General features: G+C 38.7%; 1 protein-coding gene across 3 annotated transcripts in view; it reads right to left on the bottom strand.

Moving 5' to 3' along the window:
- The window catches only part of pde3a (phosphodiesterase 3A, cGMP-inhibited), a 95,643-nt gene continuing 76,866 nt past the window's right edge, over positions 1-18,777 (bottom strand). For all 3 annotated transcript variants that reach the window (XM_054793667.1, XM_054793666.1, XM_054793665.1), the window contains exons 11-15: positions 18,576-18,775; positions 18,248-18,451; positions 17,344-17,505; positions 12,057-12,324; positions 1-9,266 (exon numbers count right to left, since the gene is read on the bottom strand). In XM_054793667.1, coding sequence (XP_054649642.1) covers positions 8,968-9,266; positions 12,057-12,324; positions 17,344-17,505; positions 18,248-18,451; positions 18,576-18,775 — 1,133 coding nt within the window. In that variant the 3' untranslated portion in view covers positions 1-8,967. The remainder of the gene's footprint in view (positions 9,267-12,056; positions 12,325-17,343; positions 17,506-18,247; positions 18,452-18,575; positions 18,776-18,777) is intronic.

Below are 18,777 nucleotides of genomic sequence, written 5' to 3'. Positions count from 1 at the left end.
AGCATTTATAAATCATGTTATTCAACAATAGTCACATTACAACATCAACACTGCTTTGCTAGTGACATGTTCTAATAATCCCTATATATTGTATAGTTACTTTGCAATACATTATGAAGAGGCACTTCCAGTAAGTCTGGCAATAGAGGAGCTACAGTATTGTGTCTAAATTACAAAACAGTAAAAATAAATATTTTTCTAAAAGGTTTTTGATATAATATAGTTTTCAATATGTACAGTATATAGTTTTTTTATACAAAGTCAAACAATATCAAGGAGTACAATGTGATATTCCACTTAAACAAATACTGGTGGAACACACAACTTCCCCATCCTGTAAGTATTGCTACATGTGTTGTTGTGTTGTGAGTGCAAGATACAAGTGCCTGCAATCGTAGAGTAGAGGAAAATAAACATTACAAGCCTTGGTGATAAGTGTGTTTTGGTTTCAAACAATGCACCATTCATAAAATGTATATGAATATGCTATGGCACAAAACAAGAATGTTATTTGGTTCCAAATATCAAACAAAGGGCTTTACCTCCAAGAATAGAACACACTTGTGTCTCCACACAATAACTTCTTTGTAAAGTATGCGCACATGCATGTGCCTGGCTTATACTGAACAGAACAGAAGACGATGTTGTTTTCTAGGTTACATTTTGTGCAAAATGACCAAAAAAAAACAAACAATACAAACAAATGCAAAGCTTAACAGTGTCTTTGGTGTGCACAAGTGATACTCAGGTGTGCAACGATCCGATCTTCTCATGGAAATCCCTCTCATAAGCCCAAAAAAATAGTTTAGTTGTAGTTTTATACCCTGCACTTTTGTTGTTGTCAAATCAGCGTCAAAATCACTCAGCCAAGGACATGAACTTGTTTTGCTGACATTTTTTTTTTCTGTGCCCGTCATTGAGAGCTAGGAGCTAATTGTTATCATGCACAACAAAGAAAAGTGTGGCGTTAAATCTGTTCCCACAAGAATTGACAAGAAATCTGCACAAAAAATAGAGCGCTATATTAAGTATGAATTAGACACATCCAGCATCATCAGTAAAAGCTGTCTGTATGAATAACCCCCCCCCCCGGAGCTAAACACATAAAGAATGCAGTCATGCTGCAACACAAACATTCTTGACAATAGTTTTAAAAATAAGCGATTCAAATCTCCCTACTGGGGAGAGTGCATTACTTCTTGTGTAAAAACTTGTGAGAACAGCCTTAATTAACTTAAAATTGACTCAAAAATGGCCTTTTTTTTTAGACAGTACGATTAATGTGATGTCATTTTTAGACGGTTTACGTCGTAAATCGGCCAGGCTTTGTCAAAATGTGAATATTTTTGCCAGCTGATCAAAAATGAGGGCTGAGGCTTAATTTAATTGCAACTTTTGCAAAAATTCGGAAAGTGAAATAAAAAACTAAAAACACCAGAATAAAGTGGAAATATTGTGGCTGGGAAAAAAAAAATGCAATTTTGTGAGAGTTAAATCAAGCGATAAGAAGAAGAAAAAAAGTCAACATGTTTTGAGAATAAAGTCATAACATTACAAGCGTAAACATACACCTGCATTAAGACGACAACTAAGTGCACTGAAATGTTTGCTCAGTCGTTTATAACCAGAACAAATACTTTTTGAACCAATTGTACCTGATTCATATATGGACAGTGGCAGCCGGTCACAGGCTGTTGCCTTTAGGTTTGTTAGGTTTGCCTTTATTTTTTTTCCATAACATTAAAACTTTTCCCCCGCTAAAACGTTATCCTTATCACTGCGCTTTTATCCTCTGAGAGGCCCCCTACGATGCAAAGCAACTTTTTAATGATGTTCTAACAGCAACACGTGTCTCCAAAGCCTGTTTATGAGCATCAAACGTGAGAAAACTCGATCCCTGTCAGGCTCTCAAACGGTGGTTAATAACGGTTTGTTAAAATGTGAGTGTAATGCTAGCACACTCTGTCGGAGACAGGCGTGGACCAACACAGCCCGTGAGCATTAAAGCTACAGACACACACAAAAAAGAACCTGTGTTCTAAGTAGAGCTTACCAAAAGCACGAGTAAACTGTCAAGGCGAGATGTCGGAATACACACTATCGTGGGACCTCCGAAAATAAAGGAAAATAGTATAATACAGGAGTACAACTTTTTTTTCATCACTTTTCCCTTAAATTTTGGTCCTATCACACTTTTACATGAAGACATTTTGGATACAGTCCAACCTCAGTTTTGTATGATCTCGCTTTTGTTTACAATTTTTGCCAAAATGTTGTCGTACACTTTCTCGGTTGTAGTACAGTATTGCGCCTGGCGAACTCGTCTGTTTTCCGTGAAATCGAACAAAACCCCCTACACGTTGGCATTTTTTATTGAGCGCTACTGCTAAATAACCCGGCATGGGGCCAAAGAAAGTTGCGAGTGCCAGCCATTTCACTCCACCATAAAGGTAAAAATGATGTTCAATGTTCATTTGTCTATTTCATTCATCATTTGTAATCATTTCACATTGTTTTCTGCGTGTAAAACCGCAATTATGCTCTATAAATTTTTTTTTTTGTAAATATTGTTGGATGTCATTCATTTTTATTTCCCATGGAAAAAGTTGCTTCGGCTGTCGTACGTTTCCGTTTGTCATCTGCCCTTTCGGAACAAATAATAACGGTAACCAAGGTACCACCGTATTACTACAATTTAAAAAGCAGCCACTGTCTCGTGTCGCAAGTGGTGAGCACACTAATCTAATTAATGTTAAATGAAATGGGGGGGCGGGGGGGGTGAAATGCCAGTGGTGCCATGAGAGGCAGGGCGTACCCTCAATGTCACTGCAGACCTGCCAACATGTACAAATTTATCGTACTCAGCATGCAATTTGACTCTTGAACACGCTTGTACTCTTCACTGCTCTCCATTTTGTTGCATTTTCCTGGTTTCAGTTTCGAGTTCAGTCCGCACAGCACAGATAAATAAATAGATATTATCAGTTTCTCAATAGTATTTAAAATCGGGGGGTAAAATGATAGTATTTCGGGGACAGAAATAAGTTATCGCCATGTTGTTGAATAGACTGGGAAGCAATGTTAAACGAGATGTCAATTAGAACTAATGACGTGTCGATTGTGTTGCCGTCATTGTGGTGTAAAATGGCTGACATGGGCATTCACACACACATACGAAGCTCCTTCAGTTTAAAACCTGAACGAGGCAAACTTGACGACCCGGCTCATTGTGCCTCCAAAGTATCACATTGTGAGAAACATGCATGAACAGTTTGATTTTTTTTTTTTTTTTTTTAAGACATAGCAATGTCTGTCACAGCTTTATTTTTTTTTAAAGTCACTTTCGTTGCTGTGCTGTGGTGCACAGTTTGTGAGGCAGATCTGACCACCTTGATGCCTAGTGAACTAGTGAACTTTGACCCCTGTCACAAGGAACAAAAAGGGGGGGGGGGGGGGGGGGTACAAGTGGGGCACTGGATGTAACAGTGCCGTAATATGCACATTAGATTATGGCAAAGTGAGGCATTAATATACTGCACAGTGAGAAGGATATTTACAGTGCACTGAGCTGGTAGCTCGTATTCACTTGGTTACTAGAGGCAGCACGCTTGCACAGCAGTATGTTCAGAGTCTGTGACATTTGAAAAAAAATGCGGCGTTTACATTTTTACACCTAACAAGGATGAATCAGATGTTCGTGAAAGATGTCTGTCCTTTCGCTGCTTAAGCTTTTGATGCAAGGACACATTTAGTTGGCACGTGACCACACAGCTTTTTTTTTTTTCTATTGCCAAGTTAAAAAAAAAAAAAAAAAAAGATATTACTACCAGCAGGGTTTTCTATCTGTCTTGCCTCAACCATGGAGATAATTTAACTGAAGATGATAAATTCCATACTTTTCCTTAGATGTTTGCTACTACTTTACATTAAAAATAACTTATCATATCATACACAAGAATAAAAGTCTTATTTTGTTTGTATCAATAAAGTAAAAAAAAAAAAAAAGGTTCAATCAGCAAGCCACGGGAATAAGCAGTCAGGGGCAGCTGAGCCCTCTTTTGCACAATCACCATGTTGAAAACATTGCAATGGATCCAGCTAAGGATTTAGAGAGTATTAACATTAGTGAAACCCTACTTGAGTATTAGCAAGAAGTTGGGTAACACCGCGGCAGTTCACTGTCTGCGAACAAGCTAGTTTAATGGTTTGTTTTGATCCAGTGTTAAGTCATTAAATCTGATTGTTTGGTTAACAAGAGAGTCATTCCTTAAAAGGGTCCTATCCTGCTCATTTCAGGACAAATCTGCATCCTTCTCCTCTTGGCTGAGCTGTGATTTGTTAGGGTTCAAGGGTTGGGTCCAGCGCCACACCCCTTGCCACTGCTGAATATTGGCGAATCCGGTGTCAAACTGTACTTTGTTCATGAAATTGTGTCCATGAAGCGGCGAGAGCAGAGGAACATTGACCGTGAGGTAGGTCTTTAGCTCCCGGGAAAAAAAAATCTTCCCAATGCGGCCTCACTCCGGTTCAGATACACAATTCTTACATTCTTACACAAAGTTTATGGCTGCTGTTTACAAGAAACTGCGAAAAACGGTAATGAGCAACGGTTGCTGAAGAAGTTGCCATACAGTCGTACCTCGTAGCATCGCGGTTCGAAGGCGTCGGTAATTTTCCACTGATGAGACATTACCTGCATTAAGTTAGCCATCAAATAATATTTTTAAGTTTTGAATAAATAAATTGGAGGCTAACAAGTTAGCTCTGTAGATTGTTACAGTATTGTTAAAGCGGCAGCCATCTCTTGTGTCACTTCAGGGATCCTGTAGCCTGCGCACAAGCGGTGCGCAATGTGATGTAAACAAAGCTAGCAGTATTGTCGGAGTGTATGTGTGTGTCTATGTTTGGCTTAATTAATGGTAGACTGGTTGGCCTGTATATCAATCGAGTGACTAACGTCATAGTGAGGATGGATGATGGCATTTTTTTAATGCCATGCAATCGACCCACGTTACGTTGGAGATACTACAAGGAACTTTCTCAATGCTAACGGTGAGTTATTATATTTTATTATTGCTTATTATGTATACTATATTGAGTAATATGAGTAGAAAGGTGACTTTGGGGTGTTATTTACTGTCTACAGGGCTCTAATGTTAAAAAAACATGTTTAGAAGGTCATAGACAGGTTTTCTATCGCGGTGGGGTCTGGAACCAATTAACAAGGGGCCGACTGTACATGGATTCCTAAAGTTGTGGCGTGAGAGATTCAAAAGCGCTCATGGAAGTATCGTGAAGTTCTCGTACCCGACCATTCACGAGATTTAGGAGTAGCATAAAAATGAAACCAGGCATAACTTCAAAACACACCAACCTCACCACTTCCACATCGTGTAGAACAAGAGTGCAGCGATTTAAAGTTGGAGAATTTAAGTTAGAAATGTAGAATAGGGCCCCTTTAAGTGTTCAGATTTGTTTTTAAAAGTGTTTCTCTGCCTAATATTGTTTGGTTTTGTAATAATATTACAATTTGCTAAACATCTGCACGTGAACTAAAAGGATGCAGTGGTCTGTGAATGGTTATTTGATCTATTCTGTTGTTTTCTAATGGTCTGAGAGCTGCTATGGACATTAATAAAACAACTTCAAGAGTATCTTGGTGATAAATGTTGAAAAGAAATAAAACTAACAGGACATCATTATTCTTGGAAGACTAAGAGAACCTACAGTAGGTGCCTTTTGTTTGGGCCATTCCAACATGTACTTGTTGACCTTTAGGTGTTGCAGTTAAGCACGCTAAGCAGTTTGTGTTTTTAAATAATTCCTCACTGCTTTCCAAGACTGTGCTGAAACAGTGGCACTAATACGACTACAACCCAATTCAATAAAATTCACTATTAATCGTCTCGACTTCTGGGGATATCACTAAACCTCATAAATCACTATCTCAGCTTGTATTTTATCGTTTTAGGTATGGATTGTTATACATCTTTTAAATCCATATTTGACATTATGGCTTGTTTTTCCTGAGCGAAGTAGGACCTGTCCATCATGCGTAACACCTAAGTTGAAAAGCCAACAAGCTCATATTTGCACTGGGATAAGAAATGTTCTAACATCACTGATGTTTGTCTTCCTAGCTGCCGGTATACAGTATACTGTTGACTCCAGGGCATCTTATATCCCGTCAAGTGCAAACAACCTTGCTTTAGGGGGAATACGTTTGCAAACAGAATAAGCAATTAAAGCTGGATAGCCACAGAGCTTCTGAAACAGTATATGTCAATGCTACTTGACTGCTTTAACAAGCTAAACTGAAGACTTCACATTCATCGGACATCTTGAGCCAGCAGCTCTCTTTCGCTCTATCAAAAATATCATGGAATAATGATTACCTGCCATCCAGAAACATGCATGATAATGTTGTTTGACCTCGCCTGTGGGTTTGGGTGAGAACGGTTATCTGTGTGTCAGTCCTGTGATAGATAGACCAGTGATCAATCCAGTGTGTAGCTCGCCTCTCTCCTGAACAGGATAAGTGATAGAAAAGGAATGAATCGTTGCATGGAGAACCATTAAAATATACTTTTTGTATTACCCCTCAAAGTATGCAGGCATACAGCACTGTGCAAAGTCTTGGACCAGAACTATGTAGGCCTTTTTGAGTCGTTATTAATTTAAGACGTAGCCAACTTTAACATAAAAAAGGCCCATCAGAGTTCACATATCTTCATATCAGCGCTGTCTGCTCAATAGCCACAACACTAGCAGATGTAGTTGAGTTTGGAGCGTTCATCCACTTCTTGAAAGTATATTTGCCTTGCTCAACCTTCCATAGTAGTTCCGCAATCGCTCTCTTACGCCCAACTACAATTGGGTACTTTTGAGAAAATGTCTTTCAATGTTACAATTTTTGTTATTTGCTCATTTCTCGCCACATATCAAGAAAAATGTCCAAATTTTTTCTTCCAAAATGGTTCTTTTTAGAGACGTACTCATGGTTATGGGTAGCATACGACAGGGGTAGCACTCAACAAGACGTCATTGTCGTGTCTCACCGCACACAATGCCTCCCCCTTCCCTTGCTCATCCAATCATCGGTCAGAACGCGGTCCAGACCATTCACAGACTCGCGGTGAGTCGAATATTTCAAACTCTTTCTCAAAAATGCACATTTCCTCCACTTCGGTGTTAAAAAAAAATCACCAAGCTCACCAAAGGAAGCCGAAGAGCTGCATGCGGCTCCGGAGTCACGGATTGCCGACCCCCGTCTTAGACCAACACTAGCTTTGTTGTGTTAGTGACCAATACCATAGCAGTCATTTTGACTTAGAAAAACAGTAACTCAGATACCGTTTATGGGATTATGGCTATACAGTGAACCCTTTTGGAAAGCAACATCAATTTTTGGGGGGGAAAAAACGTTGGTGTTACACCCAACAGCCGCAACGGTAGCCGGTGTTATTATGATTGTGTTATTATTGTGCCTGTTGTGAGAGAATTCAAACCTGCAATAAAAGCCTGCTGTTCTGGCAATCAAGTCTGGCGCTTGTATGTTTCCCCGAACATGACGGTAACATTACTGACACCTAGTGATCAATGTAGAATACTACATATCACAAAACCGTGATTGAGTGAAGCCGCGAAATTCTGACTGCGAAGTGGCGAGGTGCTACATGGATGGTGCGTAGGAAGAAGCCGTTACATTTTGCTAAGGATCTGAATAGAGGAGATCATTATGACCATAGGAGTCACTCTGGCATCAGTTGAACTATCCAAACCTTGAGTGACACCACCTGTCTATTTGTCACCCTCTATGAACCAGGGAATAGCCTGGACACAAAAACATAAATACAACATCTAATGGTGGCCCATGACTTTTGCACAGTACTGTAATCGTGCAGCATGAGTTGTACCACACTGTATATCCATGTATTACTCTTTGCATGCAATCGCTGTAGGAAATCCTCGTGGAACCTGGGAGCTTAGTCTGCTCTGGATTGTGCTACAATGACGAGGCCAACATAACAAGCACTGTACAGAAGACAGTAGTTTTTTCATTAGAACCCTAATGACTGAGTGACATAATAAATCCCATTCAACTTTAGTGATTTAATATAGGAAGCAGAAGGTTTAACTCGGGTTAAGTGAACTATGTGTACTGGGATGGTAATAAACCATAAGTATTTCAAACAGTCCTCAAAGTTAGTAAAAAGGCAGGGTCATCTTTGTTTTGTTTCTCAATTGTATGACCTTTAGGTGTGCTTGTGTGCTGTAGGAAGAAACGTGGAACTCTAGCCAATTGTTGTTTGACACAAAGTGAGAGATCCTATTCTATATTTTACCTTTGAGGGGGTGTAAAGCTTTTAAAAGGTTCTTTGTTGAACATGCTATTTCGTTCAGTGTATAGAATGTGTTCATCCTTCAGAATTGTGTGCCTAGTATATAGAAGTCCATGCCGGTCTACTGTACGTTTGCATATGAAAGTACGCCTTTTATTCCACCTAACAGAGACTCAGTGGAAACAGCTTTTTCCTGGCTTTCATCTCATTGTCTGCAAAAGGAAGGGGCTTGTTGACTATCCTCAGACGGACGGGTGCTGGGAGCAACAGGAGTAATGGCAAGGCAATGTGACAGTGTATTACTCACTGATGAAGGGGTTTTGTGAATGCGTGCTTGTGCATATACAGAAGAATGGACGGCCTAGATAAGGACTGGACACCAGATCTGAAATTCTGATCTTATGAATGATTATTTTTTTCCTTGTTCTTCAGCGAGGTCACTTCTTTTGCACCTTCCACTATTCCTGGTCAAAAACCCTGTTTTTGTTAGGCACAACTTACCAAAAACATTTTCTACAGTGTTGTGTCAAAATAATGTGCTGGCTAACATATCAAGAGTTAGGAGAGCAACAAACAACGTTTAAATAAATTCCTGGTTTGAAAAAGGAGGTCATTGTTCAAATTATTACTCTGAGTCCTCCTCTTTTCCACCTGATGTCTCCGATTGTGAGAGGGCATCCTCTTCTTCTACAGCTGGCGTGTCTTCAATTTGATCAAAACAGTCAGTCAACTCTTCCTCCTCTTTGCTTGCTTGTTCCTCCTCTTCCTCGTGAATGGCCGTGATCGGGTCTTGGGTCTCTTTCAGGACGTCCTCCTGAATTTCTGTGGCAATGACTCTCTTCCACATTTCGTGGTTTTCCAGAAGATGCTGTGTGATCTGGCAGAACACTTTCCGCCTACTTTCCTTCGCTGTCTTTTGCCTCTCTGGAAGAAAGAATAGACATGAAACATCAACATTTTGCTATGAAAAACAAATTTATAGTGCAACTTCAAAAGTCAAACATCTTAAATTGTAGGAAAAACTATTTCTTTAAAGCATCAAACGTCTGACTGAAGGCAAGCATGATGTCAGTGTACATCGCAATACCAAAGGACTAACTTCGGGTGTATGTTTGGCTTTTTCTTTGGCTTTTTGTTACACTTATTCCAAAAGAAGGAGCAGTCTCAACAAGGGGAGTGAAGAGAAGAAGAACGTTATAGACGTTATGTACCGTACGTTAATTTAGAGCAGTTAAAACAACTGCATGACCATACGCATAGTCCCTTTTTATTTTGAGGCAGAGTGTTTTCATGTCACGTGATGGAAGTAGCACATTAAAAAAGTAAGACAATTACAATTATTTGCTGTAATACAGTAATGTCAGGCATAACGTCAGGACATGTTTATGTTTTACAACCTATAAAAAGTGTCAAGCTGGGATTTTATAATCACGGCAGAGATGTCCAAACTTTTTTTTAGGAGGGCGGCATACTAAAAACTAAATGTATGAATGCAAGGCCATTTTGATATTTGCAATTATGTAAACAGACTGAAACCAAACCATGTACAATATACTGTACAGTGGTCACGGTTTTTCAAAAATATGAATCAATAAATGTTGTTTCGTGGTTGAATACGGCCTATTATTAGTCAAAACATATGCATATTTAAGCTAATGTTAAGTATTCCCATTTTGGTAACACTTTATATTAAGGTGCTTGTAAAACCTTGACAACAGCCAATGTATTTTATTTTATTCTGGACTATTTGCATTAATAAGCCTCTTATCACACACACATGAATGCACAGGCAACAGTGCGCGGGGATACCGCGGGAGACAAATATAACGCCGAGCGTTTTGCGAGGTCCGATTTTTTCGAAAAGGCATTTTATTACATTGTATTACTCTTTCAAATGTATATTGTTTTGAGAAACCAAACTCTTTACTTAAATGTCCCCAGCAACGAAGCAGAACTGCGTTCTTCATCACCAAAATCCGACCACAACTGGACTTAGGAGACCAAGTGGGGGGTAAGTCGCTGTTGCTGGACTACACTGCTGATGGGGATGTTATACAACTTCATGTCAAAAAAACACTATCCCTTTAATAAGGATTTATTAAATAATGTATTTACTTATCAACATTAATGGGATATTTCTTGACAACAGTGCTCAGGTAATGGATAATAATGCCTTATAAAGGCTAATAAATGCTGGTATTACGTACTTGATCTGAAGTGGGAACAGTGCCTTATTAGCATGAATAAAGTCATTATTGCGTACTTATTAACCGTTAACAATGTTGCTCTGCAACTACTGGATCTAAAGTGGGGAACAGTGCCTTGTTAGGATTATTAACGTCATTATTACGCACTTATTAAACGTTTACAATGCTGCGCTGCAGCTACTGGATATAAATGCTGTGGGATAAGTATCTCATCAGGATTAGTTAGGAATAATACATGATGAATGTATTATTAATATAATGTATGATATCTAACTCTAACCCAATCTTATTAATATAATAAGGATCTTATTAAGTTTGATTCCTACTGATTAAGGTTTATTACAAGCACCTAAATATAAAGTGTTACCCAAAAGACACATTCAAAGACATTAGACATGGTATTATACACCAGTCACTCGGTGTCAGTAAATGTTACTGTAATGTTCGGTGAGACACACAGTCATCCAACTTGCTCGCCAGCAGGCTTTTATTACAGGTTTACGTTATGTCACAACAGGCACAATAATTCCTAATAACAATAGCCGTAACCCACGGCAAGATGAAACTCAACTCTGAACCCTCGATGTCACTTCCTATCCCGCTCACTCTGCTCCCCTGAGGAGCACATTTAGAGCAACACACATGAGCACGAGTCTCACTTATGTCTTAAATGGCTTATTTACTCTTATTATGTCTACTGTATTGGGTAATACGAGTGTAAAGGTGACTATAGAGGCGTTCCTGTCTAGAGGGCTCTAATGATGTTAAAAAACAGATTTAGAAGGTCATAAACAGGTTTTCTAACTACAAAAATATTCCATTTATAAATGAAGAATCCTAACTTTGTGGAAATTGACTATCACGGTCGAGTTTGGAACCAATGCACCGCAATAAATGAGAAATGACTGTATATGCTAAGATGTTATATGTATTTAAAGAAAAACAGCCTGCATGTCAGTTATGTGTTATAGATGACAAAGCACATTATTATTAATGTCATTAGTTTTAACATTTCTACTTTTTATCGTTACATCACACCTTTTTGCTCTTTTTTTCAACTTTTGCTATTGCTGTTTTAATAGTTTTCTTGTTTAATTGTATTTTAATAAAAATATCAATAAAAAACTAAGGTGCGGGCTACAAATGGCCTCCAGTTTGCAATTGTGCAATGTGTTGCAATTGACCCTTGTCATAAGGGATTCCATTAATTTAGTCAGTGTGTGTTAGTCCACCCACTTTTCCGAGTAAGTTCATTTCCTACACCATCTGATCCATCATTTAATTAGACACACAATTAATTTTTATGCAATTACACAATCCATCTGCCACTAATTGAACGCCGGTCCAATAAGAAACGTCGCTTCTTGTTCTACTCCATCAAAAGTAAATTTACTGAGACAGGGTCAAAGCAGGACAGATTATTATTGTTAACACAAAACTTAAAACAAGCATATTTTTTGGGGGGGGGCGAGAGGGGATTGAATGAATAATTGAGATGTTTACATACGGGAAGAGTCAGAATCAGTAGACGCGTCTTCCTCTACCAAATCTTCGTCATCCTCCTCCGTGTCTTGACTCTCCTTTGCCTCCTCTAACTCCATCTGCCCGTCTGGCGGGTCCACCCACTGACCCGGCATCAGGGCGGCAGAATCGTAGGAGGAGCAGAGGGGTCCCACGATATGAGTGATGAACGACTCTTGTAGTTTTGCGAGCTGTGGTGCAGAGCGGTCCATGAATGGGCTGATGGGAAGGCCCAGGCTTGCTTCCTCATCACCCTGGAAAGGCAGACATGAGTTACTACGTTCACTTAACACTCATTCATTGGATTTCCATTATTGCTTATGGGAAAAATGGATTCGGTTAAAGTATGTTTCCATTTGAGACAGACCTTCAGAAACGGATTAATGACGCTAACTCAGGTTCCACTGTATTGCTGCAGTCGATTGTTGATGACTTTGTTCCATCATTCTTTGCTTGTGTGTTGTGTATTCTATTTTCCTTGTAGTGGAGATGATGTTATTTTATGAAAAAAACTAAACAAAACTGACAAAACAAATATAATTTCATGAATAAGAAATATTTATATTATCAGCACCTGATTTAACGTTATAATATTGCCTAAAAGCACTATGCTTCAAAAGGCTGGCAATTTGAGGGTTAGTGCATCACATTTTCACAGCATTAATACTTCAAGAAAAACATGTTTTTTTTCAACTAACCCACTAGTAAGCTACTTCAGTGTTCTGTAAATGAAAACTAATAACAGTACTAAGTACACAGCACTAATCATCATGAGCACTTTATGTTGATATTGTATTTTGCTTTTGCACACTAACCTAGTTTCTTGAAAAATACTACATCCACGAATGTTAATGACATATAAAAATAATCTTCAGTACCATATTGGTTTCTCCTTGCTTTGCTCATGTATATAAACAAGGAACATGGTGTTGTGTGTCATCTGCACAGCACCGCAGACTGTCTCTGCAGTCTTCTGTAAGTAGGTCAAATGGGCAAAACATCCTCTGATTTGTTATCATACAAATGAGTCTTGTCTTAGTGAGGGTGGCTAGAATATTACTGTTTTTAATTACTAACATAACCAATTGTTAATAATGTCAGACCCATCGGATCGCATTGGAGCAAGCTGAAGCTTTCATCGTCCTTGAGATGCTTGTCATTCACACCTTTTCTCTTTTTCTAGCAATGGCACAGCTACACAATGGATGCGCCATCACATTCTGTAGCCATGTCATGATGGCTGCATGCGTCCCCACATCATATATACATATCACAGTTCCCTCTAGAAAAACTGGAACAGTGAGGTCAGTTCCTTAATTTTTACTGTAGACTGAAATCATTTGGGTTTGACATCAGAAGATGATTACGAGACCAGAGGGAAACTTTTCAGCTTTTATTCCCAGGTATTTACATCTGGGTCCGAACTTGGGAGATAGTACCTTTTGTTTGAACCCACCCTGTTTTTCATGTGAGCAAATGTATTGGAACATGTGACTGACAGGTGTGCTTTGTTGCCCATGTGTGTCCGATTAGATTGCTTCGTCAATCAATAAATAGCACTGAATGTCTACGCTCAGTTTCAGATTGGGATGATAGGCCTTGCCTATGTAGACTGCATTTAGAGGTAAAAACAACACGAAAACCGGAGAACTGTATATGGGTGAAAAACAAGCAACTGTGAATCTGAGAGAAGATGGAAAATCAATCAGAACCATTGCACAAACATTGGTCATAGCCACTAGGAACATTTGGAATGTCCTGAAGAAGTGTACTAAGTCAATGTTTCCCAACCTTTTTTTGTCATGTGTACCCCCTAAGCCTTTTTGTCATACCATGAGTACCCCCTCACTCATACGTTGGCCTGTCACGATAACAACTTTTGGTCGATAACAATGCTACAAATTATCGCCGATATTCGAGTTTATCTACATTTTTTTGTGCTTGTTTTTCCACTCATAGAGAGCTCTCTGGTTTTCATGTTGTTTTCACCTCCAAATGCTGTATAAACAGGCAAGGCCTATCATCTCAATCTGGAACTGAGCGTAGACATTCATTGCTATTTATTGATTGACTAAGCAATGTAAGAGGACACACCTGGGCAACAAAACACCTGTCAGTCACATGTTTCAATACTTTTGCTTGCATGAAAAATGGGGTGGGTTCAAACAAAATGCGCTGCCTTCTAAGTTGTGCATCCGATCCAGATGTAAATACCTGAAAATTAAAGATGAACTATTGCCCTCGGGTCTCGTAATCATCTTTTGATGTAAAACCCACATGTTTTCAGTCTACAGCAAAAATAAAGCAATTAACCTCACCGTTCCAATACATCTGGAGGGCACTGTATGTCTTGAATAAAGGGGACTAGATCATGTTTCCTTGTTCAAACAAGAAATAGACATTGTGTGTGACAGTCTTGTGTATGCCTTTTACATGTAGTGTCAGGGATTTCAAAAGCAATTCATGTGCAGAACATCGAAGCAAGAGCTCAAATTGCTATGGCAACCAAAAACCTGGGTGACGTCAGTGCACTGCACACGTTTTCAGACAATGTTCTCTCCTTAGCAACTCCCATGACGCTCTCCCCCCGCCCCGGTGGACAAACATAATGCTCAGATGCTGTGATGACAAGAAAACAGAATTCTGAGTAAACTACTAGAATACTGGGCAACTCTCCTTCCAACATGATACTCTGAACTACAACATTAGTTCAGTTCAAGACCTAAATTAGAAATCATGATGTATGTAATAAAACATGACAAACATATCATGGAAAAGAACACAACCAACATTAATTAAAAGGTTCTTTTTGGGTTAGTTTTCCTTTATGACTAAATGAAACCCAGAACTTCAAAATGTTTGACTGCCTCTTCATTTAAACATGGAGCAAACATTTGAGGAAGCTGAAGGATTTTTATTCTGTTTGGTGCTCATTAACGGGCTCTAGGGACACATATTACTGTTAGAACTTGGGATGTCCTATAATCAGCCAACCGATATTGTCATAAAAATGATTATCCGCCGATAATAATATCTGCGCACAAGAGATGACGTTGTGCTCTATAGAGCAACAAGCTTGCTGTCTCAGCATGTCCGCGGTCTGGAATTATTTCCAAGTTTTACCTTTGGATTGTAAATATGCAAGTTTCAATGAAAGCACTGGTTATGTGAGGGTGGAGTAAGGCATCTTCCTTTAATACCACTTATCTAATACAGTAATCCCTTGTTTATAGCGGTTAATTGGTTCCACACCCGACCGTGATAAGTGAATTTCCGCATGGTAGGATCCTTATTTCTAAATAGAATATCTTCATAATTATAGCATAGAAAACCTGCTTATGATCTTCTAACTCGTTTTTTTTTTTAACTTTATTAGAGACCTCTAGACATGAAATAACACACATATAGTCACCATTACATTTGCATTACCCAATATATTATACATAATCAGAAAAAGTAAGCCATTTAACAACTTGTGTATTTATACATTTATACATTTTTTAAGTGAGAAGCCACAAAATTTGATGTGGCGAGGGACGACTGTATATTTGCTTCATTCTACGTTCATGCGTGACACGTTGAAGGAGTCCAGTTTATAATTTCACTGATTGTATCAGTCCAGAGTTTCATATCGATATTGGTAATGAAGTGGTGGGCAATATCGATATATCGAATATCGGTAACACTGACAATATCAAGCATCTCTAGTTAAAACATCATTAAAAGTAAATTTTTACAATAGAATACCTTTAACATTGTTGTAGGACCACTGTGTCTTAGGTGCGTTAATGGTGTTTCAGCCATTCATCGTGACCGGTGATCAGTGCACCTAATTCAGCTAGTTTCTACTCCAGCTCTATTCTGATTCTCAACAGTCTCAATCAAACAGTTCTTGCACTTTCAACAGCTGCTAAGCAAGTAATCATCTTGCTTGATCTTAATCAAATGCTCTCTACCAACTCAAGTGACCAATCAGAGGCATTGTTAGTTGACAGCAGGATTTGTTGCCAGGCATCTCGTCAAACAATAGGCTCAAATAAATTCATGAGCACGGAGGTGTGCTTTTTGCTGTCTTTTCCAATGGGTCACTGAAGCACTTTTAACATGAAAGAGTGTTAAAAATGCATGTACACTCACTAATCTAATTATATTGACAACAAAAATGCACCAAAAATTGTGCCTTCACAAAGTGAAGCATGTTCATTTTAGTTAGTTTGCATTAATTCAACATTACAAGTCCTTATTACGGTTGTTGTAACTTTTTGTAAAATGTCACCTTACATACCATAGTTTCCTTATTTATAAGGTATGCACATATAGTTATTGTCCTGTGATTAGATTATTGTATTATGATATTTCTAAAAATGTTATATTATTTCAAACTATTAGATACACCTCTCCATATGATGCTAAATCGTACACTGCCATCTTCATCCATAATACCAACTACATAGTGAAAATGGTCTGAGCTACCAATAAGTGTACCTAATCTATCGGCCGGCATGTATAGCTGTGTATTCACCCCCCCCACAAAGTCACATAGCGTTGGGCAAATTATTTTGAAAAAGTAATTATTTATTGTTACTTGTTACTTTCACAAAAAGTAATTAAATCCGTCACGGAATTACTCCTTCATAAATATTATTAGTTAGGAGGGAAAGTCATTGCGCTACTTTTTTGAAAAACCTTCAAACATGTAAAATATTTCATATTTAGCTTTGTTGTGGCATATGCCCATTACAGCTGCAACAATTAATCAATCGGATTCATCCATTATCCAATTAATCAACAACCTTTTTGGTAGTCTCTAGTTATTTAACTTCCTGTGTTGTAGCAGTGAACAACTGAAGACAATATCAATATGACCAACTCGCAACAAACCCTTTTCAGTTAGTATTGGGAGCAAAACCTCATCTTTCTCTAAAAGAGTGTAGAAAAATGTACTTAAATTAATTTGTCTTTAAAATCAAATTGTCTACAATAAGGAATAAATATGAACAATTTTGAATTAATACAAAGCCGTGCAACTGTAATTGACAATTGGTCAATTTTTTCATCATTTTAACGTGACCACAAGGTCATCTGGTGTCGCCACGTCAAAGAGAGAGAGGCTGCTAATACAATCTTACAATCCAGACATAAGGCTATTATTTTAAGGTAACACTGCATACATATTATTGCCCTGAACTGGATTCATTTGCTCTATATCTGACCTGTAGCTTAAAAAAAAAAATACAAAAAAGGCCAAGGATTGCAGAGGTTTATAACCATACTTGTTCGTAGAACTCATTGACGATCCCCTCAGTCCATTGCAAGTGCAGCTCCTTACACTTCAGTGGTCCGTTGACATCAGCCAGCTTGATGCACATCTGGCACACCAGTAATCGATCATTTTCGTTTGTCCAGTCAATACCAGACACTCCCTCATCACCCACCTGAGCAGATGTGCAAGGAAATAAAATAAACACATCTGTTATGGTTTGTTCAGAATAGGGATCACGTGGAAGTTATACCACAAGTGAGAAAACAGTAAATGACAAAAATCTAATAAAATATGAAGTTAGTCTTCCTTTGCAGCTTCTTTCTTCTGAGTCTGTGGGCATTTCGTCCATTCAGCCACATTTGTGAGCAATGATTATTCCTCTTTTGTAACAATTCTTTTTTGTCTGTGTATTCATGTCCATTTTAAATGGCCCACAGTACATAATCCATTGTGCTGATCATCCCACAAATGCATGTTCTACATGTGACATGTTTTAAAAAGGGACTTAAAGTGTTTTATAAAGGTGTAACATTTTTTAAGAAGCATTGTTACAAGATACATAGTCTACCAAACAAATATGCACATTTTTGTTTTACGTCCCATGCCAAAGATGATGGGGTTGAGGTCAGGGTGTTTGTGTTCTTTCAAACCAAACCCCAGTCCAACCATGCCTTATTGACGTTGCTTTGTGCACTGGGGAAACAGAAAGGGTCTTCCCAAAACTATTCTCATAAAGCTGGAACCACATAATTATCAAAAATCTCTTGGTTAGTTAAATAATTAAGATTCAGGTGGCGCTAAGGGCGCTCTTCCAACCCCTGATTGATTCATTGATGGCTTCAGAGGTGTGTCTCAACACATACAGTATTTCTGATCGTGTATTTGTAAATGAAAGATGGAGGATGACTTTTTACCTTGGCGTTAAACTCTGCTAGAAAGTCAAAATGCTTTTTGAGGTCAGTGGCCAAGATGGCTTCGATGACAAGGAAGCGGAAGCGCTTGAACTCAACATGTTCAAGGTTAACCAGGAAGTTGTACTCCGGACGAGACATGAAGAGGTTCCATGCTGAAGCAGCGTGGTGATTTTCCAAGACGGAACGGTCATTGTATAGAAGAGCCTACAGCGGGGAAAAGGAAACAGTTGAAAAAAGTTTAATTGTAATGTTAGAAATATGTATACACATCAATTGCTAATGATAAGGATCTTGATGATAAGATTTCCTACTATCCTCCATGTATTACCTGCGGTGCACTGGTTGCTACTAGAAAGGCATTGGTTCTTCCTGGATGGTCATAATCGTGCATGGCAGCAGCTACGTACAAGGCCATCAGCTCCAGGCCCGGGATGAGGCCAGACAAGGAGCCATAGCCTTCCTCCAGCGAAGCGTTCATCTTATATGACAGAAAGGCCGTAGCACTGGGGGTTATGCCATTCGCTGAGTCT

The sequence above is a fragment of the Dunckerocampus dactyliophorus genome, chromosome 12 (assembly GCF_027744805.1).
Source record: "Dunckerocampus dactyliophorus isolate RoL2022-P2 chromosome 12, RoL_Ddac_1.1, whole genome shotgun sequence".
In the NCBI taxonomy this organism is placed as follows: Eukaryota; Metazoa; Chordata; class Actinopteri; order Syngnathiformes; family Syngnathidae; genus Dunckerocampus; species Dunckerocampus dactyliophorus.
The sequence above is the reverse complement of the archived record's forward strand: the minus strand, read 5'-3'. Positions and strand labels throughout refer to the sequence as shown.